Source organism: Manacus candei, unplaced genomic scaffold (assembly GCF_025592945.1).
Source record: "Manacus candei isolate 608988 ecotype Guabito, Panama unplaced genomic scaffold, ASM2559294v1 h1tg000023l, whole genome shotgun sequence".
In the NCBI taxonomy this organism is placed as follows: Eukaryota; Metazoa; Chordata; class Aves; order Passeriformes; family Pipridae; genus Manacus; species Manacus candei.
This window is the reverse complement of record NW_026138071.1, coordinates 23,316,478-23,335,785: the sequence shown is the minus strand read 5'-3', so window position 1 is coordinate 23,335,785 and position 19,308 is coordinate 23,316,478. Positions and strand designations below refer to the sequence as shown.

General features: G+C 39.7%; 1 protein-coding gene across 1 annotated transcript; it reads right to left on the bottom strand.

Annotated features, from left to right (window-relative positions):
• Positions 1–886: 886 nt before the first annotated feature.
• Positions 887–17,324, bottom strand: SLC40A1 (solute carrier family 40 member 1). Its single transcript, XM_051786670.1, has 8 exons — positions 17,056–17,324; positions 16,806–16,873; positions 12,444–12,603; positions 11,500–11,615; positions 11,047–11,173; positions 7,681–7,923; positions 5,177–5,836; positions 887–4,181 (listed from the first exon to the last, which is right to left on the bottom strand). The coding sequence occupies exons 1-8, from the start codon at positions 17,093–17,095 to the stop codon at positions 3,862–3,864; spliced, it is 1,734 nt and encodes a 577-aa protein (XP_051642630.1). The 5' UTR covers positions 17,096–17,324; the 3' UTR covers positions 887–3,861.
• Between the last annotated feature and the right edge of the window lie 1,984 nt (positions 17,325–19,308).

Genomic DNA, 19,308 nt, shown 5'->3' with positions numbered 1-19,308 from the left:
TTCCAAGTCAATATTCCAACACTTGTCTTAGTTTGTAAGTGGTAGTGATGGGGGCAAACATTGCTAAAAATGAAACTTGGTAATCTGACTTTTACATTGACATTTAGGGTAACTCTTAGAGAAACATCACTTACCCTAATGCCACAATTCTGATACATGCAATGAAGCCTGTAGTTCTAACTCACCCCATTCTAATTTGCACATGGGAACAAACAATTACTACTACTAACTCTAATTCCCACAGAAAAATAACAAGGTAGTAACACAACCAGGGACAAACCATAAAGGTGTTTTTTTAGGCAAACCTCTAGTTCAAGGATGAATCAGTTCCAAGAAATCCTAGTGAATTAACACAGTATCCTTCTAAAGATCAATTCATCATGCAAACATATCCTAACTACACATAACCAGAAGCAGTCCTGTATTTAATTTTGAGTGTTAAAAAGTATAACATTTATCTGTGAGCACTCCTACACCTAGGGTTCTCTTCCCTACAGGTTGCTGCTACAGAAGGCCATTACCTCAAATTCAGTATGGGAAAAAGATGAGTGGGAAGGTAAAATCATTTGCTTTCTGTTGCTCTGCAGGCCAAGACACAAAACTGCACAATGACCAATGCAGGACCTGGGCCGCAGTTTCAATACCACAACTTCATCTCCAAATATTGTGCCTTACATTACCACTGTGATAAAAATAAAAAGCAATGCACTGAAGAGTTATAGGGCCATTGAAAGGTTTTGACTACACTTGACATTTGCTGCTTCCTCAGTGCTTTTTGTTTGTACTTCAAGGCTGTTCCATCCCATGATGCTGAAAACCTTCATCCACAGGACCAATGCTAAATGTAGCACACCAGCATCCCCCAAACTAAATGATACAGGACAAATAAGGTTTTATGCAAATTTATTCATTAGCTTTAACAATACATAAATCAATACTATGTCCAGCATAAGGTTGTATAATAAAATATTCTGGTAAGATTAATTTCTAGTGCGAACATTTTTAAGGGCAGTTTTCATCCAATTTGGACACATTTTTTAAAAAAATAAATAAATACAAGGCCAAAAATGCTTACTTTATGAAAGTCCTGCTAAGTAAGACTTCAGGCTCCACGTTGCTCCAAAGCACTAACAAGTACAGGTGTCTGTGTACATCTTAGACTCGCACACAAATGGGCTGTGCTCAAGCAGCAAACATTTTTTGACATCCAACTCAGACCAATACATACCAGATTTCTAAAGTAGACCTCCTTATTCCTCTTAAAGCTAGCATCCACTTTTTTACTGTAGGATTGTCTTGCCTTCCAGCTGTGATCTGCACATATGAATCCTAACATACAAAGGTCCACTCCCCTCGTAATATTATGTTTTTGGCTTGAGATCCTGACTGCACTCTCTAGTGGAACTATTTATGAAACAAATTGCTACTCAATTCAAGTACACCTAAATTGCCCTTGGAAAAACAAAAAAACAAACAAACAAACACTAAAACATTTTGAGAACAGGCAGGTACATTACATGCTCCCAGCTTTCTTTGTTATGCTTTTGGAGCTCTCTAAACTTCAGGAATACATCCTCTCTGGGATGTTTGATGCTTAGTGCTATGGCATTAAGTTTTAGGCACGCTGGGTTCTGTGGGCTGCAGACAGTCCAGGAAAGGCTGCATTTTCAGTTTTGTTTCCCTGGTGGTCAGGGAGTCCAATTATACACAGTGGCATTCAGATGTTCAAAGTGCAGTATAGAGGCATTCACTGACATCTGGACTGCTTTGATTTATATTTAGCAATATTAAAATCTGGTCCCAATTTAAACTAGATACACATGAGAAAACATATTTGGCACATCAAAGGTGTTTTATTTACTAGTGTACTTATACCATGTAGGCTATCCTTTGGGTATATTTGTTCTACAAATCTAGATAAGCTTGTTTTGTCTTCTGACAAATTCTCCTGATGGTAAAATTCCCTTTTCCTTAAGTTACACTCAGGATTGAGTCACAAATTTTAAACCTACTCTAAATTACACATTTTACTTCACTATATCAAAAAAAACTGCCAATGCTTGGTCAAAGTATAAACACTTACAAACCTAGTGAAAACATCCCTGAGAAACTTTCAGCAACATAGAGTAATTATTGGTTTTGGTCCACTAGAGAAAATTGTTACATCCAGGTATTGAAAAATGTGGGCTACGAGTCCATTGGTTGTACACTGGATTCCCATTAATTCACTTTCACTCCCCTTACAAAACATTGTATCTGAGACAAAGACCACTAGAGGTTCTTTACATTCTATTTAGTTTGATAGAGAATCTAATTGTTAAAAAAAATTGTGATGAATGGCCTAGATTCAGCCCTGGTGTAACGCCTTTAATTTCAATGGAGTTCACACACATTCCAGGGTTGAAGTCTGGCAACAATATGACTGTGAAGGACAGTACCTAAACTAAAAAAAAAAAAAACCAACCTTAAAAGTTAGAGGATACTTTTCACAAGCTGCTGACATTTTTTTGCATACTACTTACTTTACAAACAAACATTTTACCAATATTGAAGTTTAGAAGTCAGACTGCCATGCCATAGGAAAACTCAAAACACCACCTGGTTCAACTCTACTGAGAAAGCAAAGTGCACAGCTTCCACAAGAGTGCACATAGGGCTAATGGCTATGGAAATACTGTGTTAGCACACATGCAGGGTAAAGAAACGAGCAAAAATGCAAGAACTTCTTGAACAGAGGGATGTGTCAGCTTTAGAGGGTCACACAGTCCACCATCTCATTGGTTTAGCGATAGTTTAGAACAAAGCCAAAACTCAGATACACATTACATAAATGCAAGTAATCCACCTTCTTTTGCCTGAAATATTAAGTATTTTCAAATACAATTGTTTTCAGAAACTCTATTAAAGCCTGATATATTGGAAAATTTATTAAAGCTGCTTGTACTCTAAGGCAAAAAACTAAGTTAGCACTAGAATTTATCTTTCTGTACCAGTACTCCTGACCTTAGCACTTTCTGCTACAAGCCTGAGCAAACCTGCAATTTGCAATTAAAAAGCCATGCTCTGTAATGTTACATCAATAGCTTCTGCTAAATGAGGCTGTTTCACTCTATGAAGTGCAACAAAAGTGTAATACAATATCTTGTACCTAACACTTGTCTAATTTGTAAGGAAACATGCAAAAAAGCCTGCAAAGGTGTTTCCATAAAGTTAAACCAAAACAGATAAAATACTATAATGGTTTTGGGGAAAACATCAAAAACTTAAGAGTCCACTTCAGGAATCTACAAAAGATGACAGAATATTCTGAATTGGAAGGGACCCACAAGGACCATCAAAGTCCAACATTAATAAAGGACATTTATACCAATTTAAAGAAGGTAGGGGAGCAGAACCGTTCATGGTATGGGAATATTGGAGAAAAACTCCAAAAAAACCCCCAAATACTGTATAACAAGTTATTATGAAGCAACTGAAAAAACCCTTCATTTTACTCAGAGAACACAAGAACTGTTCAGAATTTATGAGCAAACTGAGTAATTATAACCACCCAACAGTATCACTGTGGGGGTCAGCAACACAACTTCAACATTATTTTTGAGATCAAACACTAGACATATGACTGGTGGGGACCCTTTGATACAACAGCTGTCAAGATCCAACTGGGCTGTCCTCTGCCAAAAGTGAAGCCTTTTTACAGAGTTGCTGTAATACAAATTTTCTCTCTTGGGACAGCTTCCCCAGACAGCTAAGTTATGCATTCAACTCTAGAGAAACACCTCAGACAGGGTCATAAAAAGGGAGTATACATGCTTAACCATGATATTTGTGCAGCAAAGTTAGTAAGTGAAGTGGATCCTTTCAGACAGTAGATGTATTACCAGGTGGTGAACTGTCAGGGGCTGTTTTGGGATCAGGAGTGCGACAAACAAACAGTTGTTTTCCCAAGGTTTTTTGGGCAAATCTGAAGTACATTATGTGGCCCATTGCAACAAAAGACACAGAAATAAGCACCAATAAGCCAAAAGCTTCAGGGTTTGGGGCCAAGATGACCATGATGAAGTGCAGCAAATCAAGAAGATAATTCATGGAGTTTTGGACACCATTTATGATGCCTCTTTCAGATTCTACCACATTTTCCTGGAGTAACTGTGTGACAGTCAAATCAAAGGACCAAAGGCCTATGGAGAGGAAAGAAAAAAAAAAAAAGTGTTATCCATGCAACTGGGATTCTCATGGTAAGCTTTCATCACTGGCACAATACAACTCCTCCTTCCAAACGCTAATTTCTGCCAAAAATGCCCAGGATAAGATATCCTCTTGTATGACTAGAATTGATTTCACACTCACAGTCAAGAGCAATTTACTTTCCTTTTACTAATATTTCCTGAAATAATACATACAACTGGACACATTAACTTGCCTGTCATATCTTGCTTCAACATGTCTATGAAGTTAACATTTCGCTCATCTTTTCCTTGTTTAAATAGCTGGTTTAAACAGCTATTTACTGTGTATTCATGCTAGCTACAACCACTGAGTTTTGCAAAAGATGTCTGCAAAAGAATTAAACATGTTTAAACTATGCAGAATACATAATTTAAAATGGTCTCAGTTGACACTAACTTCCATACTGTTTTAGTCCATTAATGATTCAGCTTTAAAAGTTTATCTTGCAAACAAACCTAAGACATGTGAATCAAGTATTTTATTCCTCCTCAATTCAGCAAAACCTGCAGAAATTAAGTACAAAGATTCTACAAATGACAGTTATTGTTCATTACATTCATGCATTTGACTGCTGCTATTGACAAATACTAATACTACGCTAACCAAGAGTTTGAAGGTTTTGACAGCAGACGTGTTTAGTTCTGTTTCCTAGTAACAGTTTCATTTGGCTGTGATAGAATATCATTGATATGAGCATTCCAAAAAACCAGTTACATTCATCTCCAAATGTGGTAACTTTTTCCCATTAGTGACATGCAATGTACAAGAAATTAGTACTTCATTCTTTGCCCCGGTGATCATTTTTATGTGAAGTATAAAACGTGATACAGCACTTCAACTATAGCCTAAATTCTAAATTAAAATTTGTATTTAGTTGACAGGCACTGCGATCTTTAAAATGAAAAGCAGTTAATAAACAAAATTTTAATAGAGACATAATACTCACCAACTCTAGCAGCAATGACTCCTGCAAACAGGAGACTGACAGAGATCAAAGGCACGGGCTCAGGACTCATCTCTGGGTCGCTGTTAGCAGGAGTAGTAGACCCGTTTAACAAGTTGGGCATTCCAGTTGCCAAAATCATTTCAGGTTCTGGAGATGCTATAGTAGGTAATGGCTCATTTTCAAATAGCCTGGCACTGATGTCAGCAAATGGGGAAACAGTCAAATCCATAGGACTTCCAGGCATAAATACAGAGATGACACATAAGATCAGACAGGCAAACTGAGTAACTCCAGAAATGAGGCCTGTGCGGATGAGGCCGCACTTGCGACGAAGCCAAGTGAAAGCTACTGTTCCCATGATTCCAGTGACTGCCGAGGCACCCATGAGGAGGCTTAGCACGGAGCCACTCAGCCCCTGAGTGTATGCATAGCCTGTAGTGATACAATCAAAGCCCAGAACAGTCATGTACAGAAATGCAAGACCCATGCCTGCGAGAAACACCGGCTGGTTGTAGTAGGCGACCCATCCGTCACGGAACGTTATGAAGGGCTCAGCAATGCGGGCAGCGCAGCCGACTTCCTTCTCCTGTGGGGGCTCAAAGCCAGTTACATCTTTCTCAACAATTAACTGCACTCCTTCAGCAGGTTTCATGTCACTCTCTGTTAACAGAAAGGCAGCTGTCAGATACACTCCTGCCTGGAAAGCGCACAGCGTAAACCGACAGGCAGCAAGTTCACTTCTGCAGAAGTGCATCAGTTAAACACCACGGCCAAGCTCTCTCTGAATTACCTAAATAATTTAAAAAGTGTCCTAAAAATCCCACCTGTAGGGAAGATCAAGTAAAATTTATCCCTATCAATTTCAACTCCTGCTTATTTAGTTAAACTGTGATAGAAGAAAGCACTGCCTGCTTCTAGACTTGCGACTGAATGCTCCATTTTCATAAAGAAATTATTTGTTTAACAAAAGCTAATGTTAGTCGACATTTTAACACAGCTTTGTATGCTTAAATACACTAATTGCAGAAAGAAGGGAATACTTAAACACCTGTCAATATCTCATGTCATGGTAGAAGAACTAAGGCTGAAGCCTATCCAGAGGCGAAAGTTTTCAAAGCTTGACTTAAAAAACCCCTTCAAACCAGGCTTTTCTACAATTTTATTTTCACTGTAATATAGGAAAAAGGCACCAAAAAAAAAATAAATCCAAAAACCCCATAGCAGTATTTACATTTAGTAATATGGATAGAAACTCCACAAATGTCTGGATGCCTGCGCAGTGTTTTTACACTGTTAAGCTTAAAACTAACTCCACATATAGTGAGAAAAGAAGTATTCTTGAAATTTTTAAAAATACAAGTCTCCTACTAAAAATCAGATACTGCAATAGCAAAGATTAAGAGGTGTTTCCTACATATTGACATTTGCTAAATGCTTCGTTTTTCAGAAGTCATTAAGAGCCAGTTCCAAAGCCATGGAGCCTTCTACACTCTATTTTGTTCCCCTACCCTGGACTGCCATCAGCCTAGTCCAAGAGCTTACTAGACCAGCCATTACCACAATGGATCTGATGGCTGGCAAGATATGTCTCTTCAGTACTTTTAATAGCAGCTTCCTATCTCACCTTATATTGAGCAAAAATTGCTAGCTAGCATTTAAACAAAAAGCAGGAATTCTTCATATTTCTTAAAAAAAACCCCAAAATTGCAACCTATTGGTTTTTGGAGCCCATGAGATGAGCTTTCAGTAGCATTCACATACTGCAACCTTAAAAAATGAGAAAACACTTATGTTTGGTATTCCAGTATCTAACACTTCAAATAATTCATAGAAATAATTTGTGCTTCTGAAACAATTTTTATTGCTGATATTCAGTCTACCTGAAGTAATGTTAATACCAATTTTAAGGCTGCTTATAGGAATAGCCATAGTCATAGCCATCTACACTGTAAGCCTCATTAGCTCTGCTTGGCCAAGAAAGCAAAATTGAAGGTCAAAGTAGATTTTTTTATTCCTCCACCATTTCATGCAGCATAGCATTCAAGCCTGCCAGGCTAGACCACCTATTCTACAACCTCCTGAAAGCATGTTGGTACTATATATAAGTAGAAATGAGTTAGCAAGAAATAGTCTTACAGAGGTTGTTTTTCCCTTAGAAACTACAGAGCCAAGGGCTTTGTCCAGATTATTAGCTATGGTACAGATGAACAGGAGCATTCCTTACAATCAGTCCTAAGTTAGAGGGTAGACCTACTCTAAAGGGTTAAATAAGAGGAGAGAGATCATTCTTTGGCTGTATTTTATGGAATTCCTCCAACAGCTGCACTAAGTATTGTTACTTATATTAGAGTCTCTGGTATTTATGTCCAAAACCTGAAACCTCCAAGCTCTGAGTAGAAAGCTACATAGCCTCAAAACAGTGTCTGTAGAGAAGTCAACACTTCATTTGACTGATACAATTAATATACTGTAAATTTGAACAGTTACTTCTGTGTTTTCAGTACCTTTTGTTACATTCAGCTGTTTCAGTTCTGATTCTTCAACTTTGGCAGATTTGAGAGCCAGAGTAGGGGTTTTCTGATAAACCTTCCAGAGCAGCAGATATTCCACACACATTGACATCAGGTTCCAGCCAGAAATGAATCCACAGCCAATCATCGGGGAGCCAAACGTCATTATCTGACCAACCGCCATTGGGGCCAAGATGTTGGTCAACTGATCAATTCTTCTTATTGTGGCATTCATATCTGTCAGAAATTATGATGGCATAAAATAACTGTGGAACACTTACAGTTAAATATTCACTAGCATAAGAGTGGATTACACACACACAAACATCAAGCTCAGTAGTCTTGCTCTGACTGTAAGTGGTTCCAACGGGAGAAACCAGAGGCACCTTCAGAGTGTTCAAGTGTTTAAGTTCACTGCCATCAACCAAGGTGTTTCTAAGCCAAATCCCTACTCCTGCCAGTTTTGCCTGCATGAGGTCTTCTGGATTAAGCATGCTGGGTTTACACTCAAAGTGTAATTCTGCAGGTAAAACTGCTGGTCCTGAGATCAGATCACCTTTACATATCACGACAATGATCTTGTGGACTCCTAAGTCTCTCTCTGTAACACTCAAACCTAGCATGCACAATTCCAGCAATCTCATTAGGTGGAATTCTTTCCTGTAAAGATAGTAGTTGCTGAAACTATCTCCCAATACTGCAACACATATTTCTTAGTCTCCTTCACTTACTGCTAACAGCTGGTGACAACAGCACCACCACGATAGCAGCAGACCTTTGAAATGGCTTTACCTTTCCTTGTTGAGTCACACTGGTTGATGGCAGTTGTAGGCATTCTCAGATCTTACTGAGCAAAGTCCTCACTCCTTTCTGTTCCACACTTTGATGTTAACAGTCAAAACAAGCAGTCCATGCTTAGAACAAATGCATCTTCCATTTGCTGGGAGGGGATGCCTCACTCTCCTCAATCTTAGCCATTTCAGTGTCATTAAACCCTCCAGGCTCCTCTGAGTTCCCAGTTAGTAGTGCCATTGTTCCACTCCTACAAGTTGCTTGACACTCAAGGGTTTCACATATCAGGGCTTCTACACAGAAGTACATCTCAAGCCCATTTTAGAGTTCTACTATGAAATTAGAGCTTTTGAAGGACAAGTGAAACTGTACATCAGTACAAAGCTGCTTTACTGAACCTATAGAGAATTATTCCTCGCCATTCAAAGAAACATTTATGTTATTCTATTTAGAATTCTAAGTCAATTCAGTGTTAATGTAGTTAACCCTCAGTCAAATAATTTAGATGCTTGCATAATACTTTGCTTTAGAAATTCCAAGAACTGAGCTTTGTTTTTTGAGTATTTGAGGAAGGCTAATATTTCCACTCAGGAAAGGTACAAAGTAAGAGTGAATAGGAAAACTAATTAATGGCAATGAAGAAGGGGAAGCCAAGGGAATTTTTTATTTCCCTACTTCACTAACTTGCATAACTTAGGCTCCTCTTTGAGGAAAGGTAGCAGAGCAGACATGGACAACAGTATTTGCCACAAAGTCAATGCTGGCACTTCATTATTTTAAGTGAGGGAACTTCAAATCTCCAAGTTAAATCACGATTAAACGCAAAACAACCCTATTCAGCCTGGAAGGGATCTTTTAGATAAATCTGTTGAACTAAGGTGCTTAATTCAGTGGCTGTTTTTGAATGAGAATTTAGAGTAACCTCTTGCCTGATTTTTCAGTACAAAAATCTATGGGGTCATACAATTGTGCCCAGGACCATGAAGCAGTGAAGAGGCAGGACTGCCTCCCAGGCAGTTCTCTGCAGGTGTGGCCTGTGCCTTATCTCAGCTGTGGTATGCAGGACAGGCACTGGGGAGATGATTTGCTGAGTAAGATCTGACACAGGAAGAAAGGTTAATGAGAACTATTAAAACTAAGACTCTTACAGACAGCTGCTATTTTTCTACCTGTGATTCACATGCATGAAGAAAGTTCACCTGTACTGCTGCTCTACAAAAGGCATGACCTAGAAAGGGACAGCAAGGTCAGAATAAAAGACTACAGGGGAAAATTTCAATACTAAAAAATTAAAGTATGGCACTTCCAATGTATCTAAGAATTACCCTTTCCTGGATAAGATGGGTAAGTAATATTCCTTCACTGAAGATAAACATCAAGTAAAAATCTGGAATACAGGATTCAAATCCCTAAAAGGATTCCAAAGTTTATGGGCAATTTAGCAGCTTCATACAAAATCAGAGTCCAGAAGCTGAAATGCTATCTAGGCCTGGAATTATTTCAACTGTGTCAGACTAACTTTAGTTGCAGAGTTAGTAAGCTATAAATGTCTTGGTAATGTTAAGCTGCACTGTTCTGTGTTTGCAGTTCAGTATCAGTTCCTCTATGTGAGAAGGCTCAAGCCCCTTTATGGGGTTGATTCAGAGCCCATATAATCTGATCAAATTCACTGCAGAAGTGCTGCTTCCCTGTCTGTTACAGTCAGAGGAGCAGCAGAGCCAAAGATCCATCATACACCCCTTGGGGTGATTTGCCTTGGGGCAAAGAGTACCCCCAGCAAAGGAGAGTCAGATTCAATGCATCCTTGGGCAGGTTTGGGCAGGTTCCCAAACTCCAACATCCAAGTAGTGTCATGACTACCAAGCTGCAGTAGAATTTGAATGAGAACTCATTCCCTCTTCTAACAGTACCAGTGCTACTATGCAAGAAAGGGTGGGGGGAAGGAAAAATATTTTCTAGGTAAAAAAAAGATGATTAAGTCTGTGGTCAAAGATTAAAAGTATCAGATGGAATTGGAAGTTCTACTTTCCTTTGACAACTGAAGAAAGGTGTTCACAGCTCTGAGTTAGACATCTAATTCTAGAGAAATACAAGATTTCCAGTGTGTCTGCATGCACAGTGTTACCTACTGGCAATATCCTGATCCACCTACTTAACTGTTCTGGACTTCATTCTCATGTACCTCTTGGATCCCTATGAGAGGAGCCCAGTTATGCAAGAGTTTTCTGTTTCATTCCAGGGACCTAAAAATAAAGTATTGCAACACTTGGCTTGTTCAGCAAGACTAGTTTTCCTGACAGATCTGCAGCAGGTCTAAAAAGAGGACAAAACAAGTTTAGGGATGCCTAAGTGAATTGTAATCACAACAGTAATTTCTGATCTCAGTCAGAGCAAAGAAGAGCAAAATAAAGGCTGCCCCTTGACTTGATGTTTTATCATAATATCTGGAACTCAAAGATGCACTAATATCTGTAAAACTCCAGTCTAGGAAAAAAAAACAACAACAAACAAAAAACCCAAGCTTGGAAAGTAAGACACGTAAAGTATTAAAAAAGCAACATATTTCACCTGCCAGTTTGCTTCTGTCTTCCCCTGCAACCACAACAATCCAGTCCCTCTGAACTGTGATTGCTGTGGCAGTGCTGGCCAAATTGGCAATATTTGCTATTGTGATAACCAGGATATAACACACCGTCTAGAGAGGGGGGGAAAGAGTTACAACATGAGAAAATTCATGAAGAAAAATCTCCACCTCCTGCACAAGCAGAAAAGGATTTTACATTTGAATTCACACATTTTGGCATTACTATTCACACAAAACAAGATCAAGTCTACTTTACAATTCCTGGCAGAAAACAATCATGTCTGTTTACCCAACAAGCTCAATTTCATTTGCCAGTTTTAGCTCCCAGAAATGTCTAAACAGACTAGAGGAAAAAAAAAAATAAAAATTCATCCATCTCCCATGCTCCCCAAAGTTCTTTGTAAAATAATTTCTTATTAACAAGTTCAAGCACTCACAAGAAGCCATCCATGGTATAATGTCAAGAGTTGTGTCTTAAACAAGAAGATAACCATCAGGATAATACCACACAGGATGACAGATGCATTCTGTACGATCAAGGATGTCTGGGCCACTGTTTTAAATCAAAACAGAGAACAATAGTTATGAAATAAGAATGAGCTAACTATAACCTTAGGGAGGACATAATTAAGGAACATGCACAGTTTCCTTAAATAATTTTATTTTCCTAGTCTTCCCAAAATATGAGCAGCAAAAGTCTACTTCATATTGCATTTTAATCTTCCATTGTCTTAGAGAAACAAATTGATGTCTGATGTAACTTTGTAGCTCTTGATTCATAGTCCAAGTAGGTCTTTTCTCAATCAAAGTCTGTTTAAATGCTGATGTTATCTTTCCAGTAGTAAAAGCCTAGCTCAAACCTCTAAAACTTATCTTCAACCTACCATGGATGGATGGGATGCTATTTTGTAAACTTTTGGAAAGTAAAAACTCATATGAAGAACTTGATGCCATTTTCTTTATATAACAGGCTAGAGCATACATTTTTAAAATACATATTATGCAAATGCAGTGTGTGTTTACACTGAAGTGAAAGATGTTTGTATCCTGACAGAAGACAACAAATAATGCAAGTGTATGTTAGTGTAAGACTGTAAAGAGCCTGGTCATTAAAAGTTGTGGGCTTTTACCTTCTGCATTTCCAGGCATCTCTCCATACCACACAGGTTTAGCCTGAGTAACATAATCACCACCTAAAACTGTTTTCCTCCTGTCTTAGACAGTATCTTTGTGTAACCATCACCACTCAAACTCTACTCCGCCCTTCTTGTAAAGAAATTAGCAAGCCCCATGCTCGTATGTGACTTGAGGAATTAACTCTATCAGCTTTAACATTAATTTGATCCATCCTTAAGCAAATAACCTGCTCTAGACATCTAACCTTTGAGCCTGGAGTTCTTGTCCACCCAGTCTCCAATCAGGGCCCCCAGGAGAAGAACAGATCCTGCCACAACCAGTCCATAGACCGCAGTCAGGAGTAAGCTGTTCCCATAAAGTTCCACCAGGAACACGGACACAGCAAAATGCCACATGCGATCTCCCTGTGAGAGTAAGAGAACACACACATGCAGCATTACTGTTGGCACTCTGCAGGCACACAGGTTCACTGTTCTACTAACGCCCTGACAAAGAATCTGGATGAAAATAAAGGTTTGTTATGCATGCAAGGGTAGAGTGGGGGTGGTTGTTTTTGTTTTGTTTTTTTTTATTACTGTATCCTGTCACCATTGATTTTGTCCCAGTATCACTAAGATCATCTGTCCTAATCGAGTGAATCATTACAGCTTGTAACACCACATCCAAAAATCCCAGGTATTTTCTATTATAGTATTACAGGACCAAGTCTATTATCAGCCACATCCAACAAGCCTCAAAAAGCTTACATAAATTCCCCAGCACAGATCAAATATTAACAACAGATTTACTGGTTATTGACACTATTTAAATAACTTTGAGACAACAGTTTGCTCTTAGACGATCAAAGCTTAAGTGCTGCTTTAAAACACAAGAGTGAGTCGAGTGAAGGCAAGTCATACAATTTAGGAAAGACATGGAGAAATGTTAACTACAGTTTCCTAAGTCAATGGACTTCAGCTGTTTTCGTGTTAAGCATTGGCATATTACTCAGAGGTAGAATATCAGAGCTCATTTAATCTATTGTAAACTCATTGCTAGTTCAGCCTATTTAACTTATTGCTAGTTTAACCTAGTGCTTAGAATACATTTTCACATTCTGATACCACTTGCTGCAGGTACAAAAAGGGAGCCCAAATTGCTAAACATGTGCAAGTGAAGTAAATTCCATACTATTCAAAACATTTTCAGGTTTGCTAATGAATACATGGGGTTTTTCTGCTGTCACATGATGGGAGTCATATCTCACTTTATTATATTGCAAGAAATGAACGACAGAAAATGTTTTATGTAATTAGTAACAGAGCAGATGAATAGAAATCATTCATACTATTCTAAGGCACACAGGTTGTTTAATAAGGGTCCCCTTAACATTAGCCTTTTACAAACCAAACACAAAACTGTTTTCTTCTGCTGCCTTATCTTAAATAAACAATTGCTAGGTGATACAGCAAATAGTACAAATTTCTAAGGACCTCAAATATTCTTAAGGGCTGGGGGAGGTGTAAAAATACAAGTACTTTTAAAAAGCAAAGCCTGCCAAATCTAACTTACCACGTACCACAGCAATCAAGACATACATAAAAAGCATGCTATTTGGAGAGTCAAAATAACTGCACTTTGATTAAAGTCTTCGATATAGTACAGACACAAAAAGCATTTGCCTTTTAATGTTATTCAAGTTCCCTGAAGGAGGTTTCTGTAAACATTGTAATGTGTAAACCTTCATATGTTTTTCTCTAACCATAGGCAGAAACAAATTATGCTCCAATCATGTGGAAAGAGAAATTTCATCTGTTCAAAGCAAAACTCTGGGTATTATGTTTTTTAACTAAATCCAATGAGAAATCCTACTACAAGCATAATTATCTTTTATGTCCCCTCACACATATAATAAACCAATTTTCAGTTGAGATACACCTAAAGTCATCTGTAAATATATTCCACTTATATTCCATGGTTAGTTAGTACAAATATATAGAAAATATCCCAGCAATAAATCCACAGGGATATAATTTCCCAAGTCAGTCATTCACTTAATATAATCTGAGGTGGTACTTTAAAGTATTTCACTTAAAATACATGCAGGTGGATGAACTAAGTTTTGATCAGCCTGTATAACTGTTTATTAAGCTAGAAAAGTGAGCCAAAAATGTGCTTTCACAAGAACATTTCACAACAGAAGTTTGGGTTTTTTCTTTATGTAGAGATGTTTCAGCTGCCTAATTCTGAAAAGATGAAAAAGGCATTTAAAAAAAAAAATCTAAGCATGAGAAAGTCAGTGCCAGACACTACTGTCAGATTTAAAAACTGAATCTCACTTGAAATTCATGGGAAGGTTCCCTTGACTCCAGTGAAACCAGGATTTTTCTATACAGTTCATTTAAACATTGCTCAACCTTATCCAATTCATTTACTCAGAGTATTTTGATCAGGCCAATCCACAGAGACAATTCTTGGGGTAACCAAAGCTGTTCCAGCCTGGAAGCATGAGTTTCTTTCAAGAATTAAAAGCCATAAAGAGCAAGCAAAGATCAACAAGTGTCATAAAAGAACAATATTAGTGAATTACAGAGGCTTGAAGCAGGTACATAACCTCAAACTAGGCTCTATTGAAATTTAAACAGCAAACATTGTCCTCAGAATCAGGCAAATCCTTGATTATATATACTTAATCCCACTTCAAAATGTGGGTATTTCAAAACTTCTAAATGGCTACAGATGTTTAGCCTCACTATCCTTTTAAAGACAGCTCTTCCTCTTCTTTATTTATAATTATCCTTACAATCATCTCAAACGGAACGTTTCCAATCCCACCTCAGAACTGAAGCCAGCAAGTTCAGCAGGAGCCAGGCTACTACCTGCTGACAGGCCTCCTGATGTCTGAGGAGCACAGATAAGGCTGGGAAATGCAACCAACTGACCTTCTGGGAAGCATTAGGCCTGGCAGCAACAAGGTAAACCCAGTTCCATCCTGTTCCCTCTTTACTGCTGGGGGATTGACAGCCATGGATTAAATACAATAAGGTCTGAGACTCCAGCTCAGCAGAGCACATCCCTGAGGCCAAGCACAGCTCAAATGCTTTACTCAGCCAGAGCCTGACAGAGTCTAGACTTTGTTCAAGTCTCAACATTTGTTGAGCTGTGACATGTTTAATCATTTACAGGTTTTTCTTTTTATTTAGGAATGGCATAGTAACACAGAAAACTAATTAGCTCCCTCAGTTACAGTAAAACTCCATTTCTATCAGGTTTTGTATTGTGGGCAGAGCCATTCTAGAACAGAGATGACCTATTACTTGGAGTTCTAAAGATTTGGGTATTTGTTTATTTTTCCTATTATCAAAGACCTCCAGAGTACAGGAATAGCAAAGTTTAGGAGATATAAAATAAGATGTATTTCTGTTATTTCAGCAGGTTGTTTCAGCAGGCTTGGTCAGGGGTTTTTGAATCAAGATTTTCAGCACAAAACCTACCAGACCATTACCAGGTGTACATTATTAATATTGCTAAACAGCTGAATAGATATTTTGTAGTCTAATGTTTGTTATGGTGTGCAACATTATTCTCAAACTCTGCTTTGTCACCTTTACTCATGTACTCTGAGAGCAACCCTACTGAAAAGCTTCGAAGCACTCCTCATAGAGCAGCAAGCAGGGTTCGTGGGCATGACTGACAAAAACTGCTGCAGGTAACAACCCTGACCTCTAAAAAGCAGCAAACCAAACAGAAACACTCAGCTCCTTCAGTAATATTAACAACTGCCAAAATACTGCACTTGTTTAAACATGTGTTTGATACCACTCAAAGTCTTCTTCCACCAACAGAAACATCAATAGGACCCTTTAGGTTAGTGAAAGCAAGAAGCTGCCAGAATCAGGCAGGCAGTGTTGTAACTGTAGATCAGCCATTTGCTCAATGCACACATCAAAAGAACCCAATGCAGGACTAAAAGGCAAAACAAGGAATATTAGGGGAGAATTTTTCACTTCTTTTTTTAATCAAGCCATTATATGGAGACTTAATGTTCTTAATTTTATTATATAGAATAGAACCACGCTGTCTATTTTTTAATACATATTTTAAGGTGGTGTTTGGATTTTTGTAGTATCCTTCAACTGAGTAAAAGCTGGTGAAGTGAGTTACTTTAGCACAGAAGGAAAGCATTTCAGAAGGCAAACGTTTTTACAGAAAAAGAGACATCTCCTGACAGTGTCATCAGGTTTGCTAAGAAGTAATGGGTCCATTGTAAACACTGAGTATTTCCCATTAGTAAATACAAGTCATTCAGATACATGGACTGTAATGGACTGTCTCTCTCTCTGCTCCTCTTTAAGGAGTCTCACTGGTTCTGTAGTTATTTAAAAAGTACAAAGAGGTACAGAGCCAGGCCCTCCAGAAAGCGAGTACTGCACTACTCTGCACTACACCTGAACCTACCACAATGTATCACATAAAGATTATGAAGACTTAACAGCGAGGTGTTGTAATCAGTCCTCTGTGTTTGTGCGATGTGTGTGAAGATTTTTTGGAAACTACCAGTAAAACTCAGGTAAGTCACGGACAAATTAATAAAATCCTACTTCTACCAGGCCGGTATTTTACTTACCCAAGTGGACAGTGCATGCCCAAGATAAAGAAGAAACTTTGCAGACGTAAAATAGGCAACCACAGATCCTAAACGAGAAACAAGAAACAGATGCTAAAGGAGATGCGGGCACATCCACCGCACTTCGGCACGCCCCGGGTGCACTTGGCTGCCGTGAGGGGGACCCGACGCGGTGCTCGGAGCGGGGCCGCCCCGGACACACGGCGCGGTGCGGAGCCCCCCCCGCCCGGCCCCGAGGGAGCGCACTGACCGCCGCGCCGCCGGCCCTGCGGCTCCGCTGCCCGCGCCATGCCGGCCCGATCCGCCGCTGCCCGCTGCCGACAGGAGGGGGGGACGCGCGGCTCTCTCCGTGTTGCCTTCCCCGACTTAGCCAGCACTGTAGCTGAAGTCGGAAAGCCTTGGCCTTATGCGGCGCGGACGGCGGGGACGCTCCGCCGCGGAGGGGCCGAGCGCCGCTCGACGCCCGGCTCGGAGCTCGGTGGGGCCGGAGGCTCCGAGGCTGCGGGCTCGGCTCCGGCCGCGCACCGCCCTTTGTATCGGCGGCGGCGGCACCGCCCCCGCCCGGCCCCTCCCGGGGGCGGCCCCGGCCCCGCCGCCCTGCCCGGGGAGCGGGAGCGGCGCCTCGCGGGCACCGCCGGGCCGGGAGGTGTTCGCGGCCTCGGCCGCGGCGGGGGGACCCGGTGGCCACCAGCGCCCATCAGAAAGCGGCACAACGCCGAGGTGATATCTGCTGTGTGCTGGGCTCTCTGCTGTTGCCGCGGTGTTTACAGCGCTTCGGAAAACGTGACATTCGTGAATGGGCAGTTACGCCAAGAAGCCGGGGTTGTAAGGGAAGCGCCAAGTATCACAAGCCAGCCCTTGAAACACCTGCGAATGACAGTGCTTGCTCCCAGTTCAGAGCTTTCAATAAAAAAAAACCTAAGCAAAGTACCAAAGTGTAAGCTATTTAACTGAAATAACATTCTGTTCTAATGAAGATGGTGCAGAATTCACTCCTTCGGTGCTGGCTCAGGCATATTTACGGCCCACCTTAAATACTTTTTTTTTGCGCACTATGTGACCTACTTTTGGTACTGACCACCACCAAAAACTGCATTTTTATAGAACTTAAAAACCAGTCGAAGTGTACAATAAGCTATTTTTTTCTTTCTTTTTCTTTTTTTCCCAGGATATACAAAAATATTTAAGAAGTATCTGTCCTTGTGCAGTTGAAAAGATAATGACTGCTCTTGGCTGCCAGATGATTTTTTCATTGTGTAATACTGCAAAGTTGCCTCCTATATGTGTAAAATTGCTTTTGTTTTGGGTTGTTTTTTCGATCTTGTTTTGTTTTGGGATTTTTTTCCCCCAAGTATATAGGCCATCCCAGAAGTAAATGCCTGACATAACAGACCAATAATCTGTTCTGGTGTTGCCATTCCTGTGATCTTGTTCAAAGTATTTCTTGCATCAATTAGATGATTTTCTATGCATGAATCATGGATTATCCTTTGCATAAAGGGAACTAGACCTTGGGAAAAAAAAATTAGAAATAAAAATTCATATAAACATGGGAAGCCTAAAATTGCTGTTTCAATGGGATTGGTTATCCTAGGTGAGTTAAGTGTTTTTTCTTACGGCATGTTTCTTAAAAAATGCAGAAAATTTTTTCTCAGATTGGCATCAACAGCAGAGGAAATTTTCTTGATGGCTTGTCTTACAAAGCCTTACTGCTTTACTAAAAGCTAAAATTATTTTTCCTAAACTGTAATATTTTTAATATTATTAGCCCATATTAAATAAAAAACCCGACCGTGTGTCAAAATCAACTGATATTTAGTTGGTTTAAAGTCTATTAAGTGTCAGTGCTTGCATTTTTACTACAATTGCAGTGTAATCCACAAGCAGATACACTTGAATAACTCGGGTCTAACACCTGATTGTTACTCTTCTCTCAGCAGTAAGGCAGCACACAGCCTCGAGGAGCACGGTGAGATGGATGCCTGCTGTGGTCCAACACATCTGACTTGCATCTTTTCCACCCCTGTCCCTGGTGGCACTTGTGGCCACTGTTACAGTTTGGTTACTGGACTAGGTGGACCTGGGGTCTGATCTGGTCTGTCAGGTACCATACCTAATACAGCAGCACAACTGGATCCTACAGAGATTCACTGTCCACCCAGGAACACCTACCAGGACAGTACTGCTGGTTAGATCCTATTTTTATTAATAGAGAACAATGTGGATGAATTAGAGTTGAAATGATAATTTCCGATTGAATGCTCACTGAACTTTATACATGTGCATTGGATTATTTGGATGAAATCATCATCTCTGTCATTTTGTCTACTGGGTAATGATTTCTTATTTGGTGATATTTAAGGTATGAGAAAAGGCAATGAAAACATAGCTACCATCCTTCGAAATTTAAAAAGCAGTGGTTGCTATATCTCTCTGGGATTTCTTGTCACACGTCTCAGACACAAAGCCACTGCACACATGATGTAGGGTACCTACTACCTGC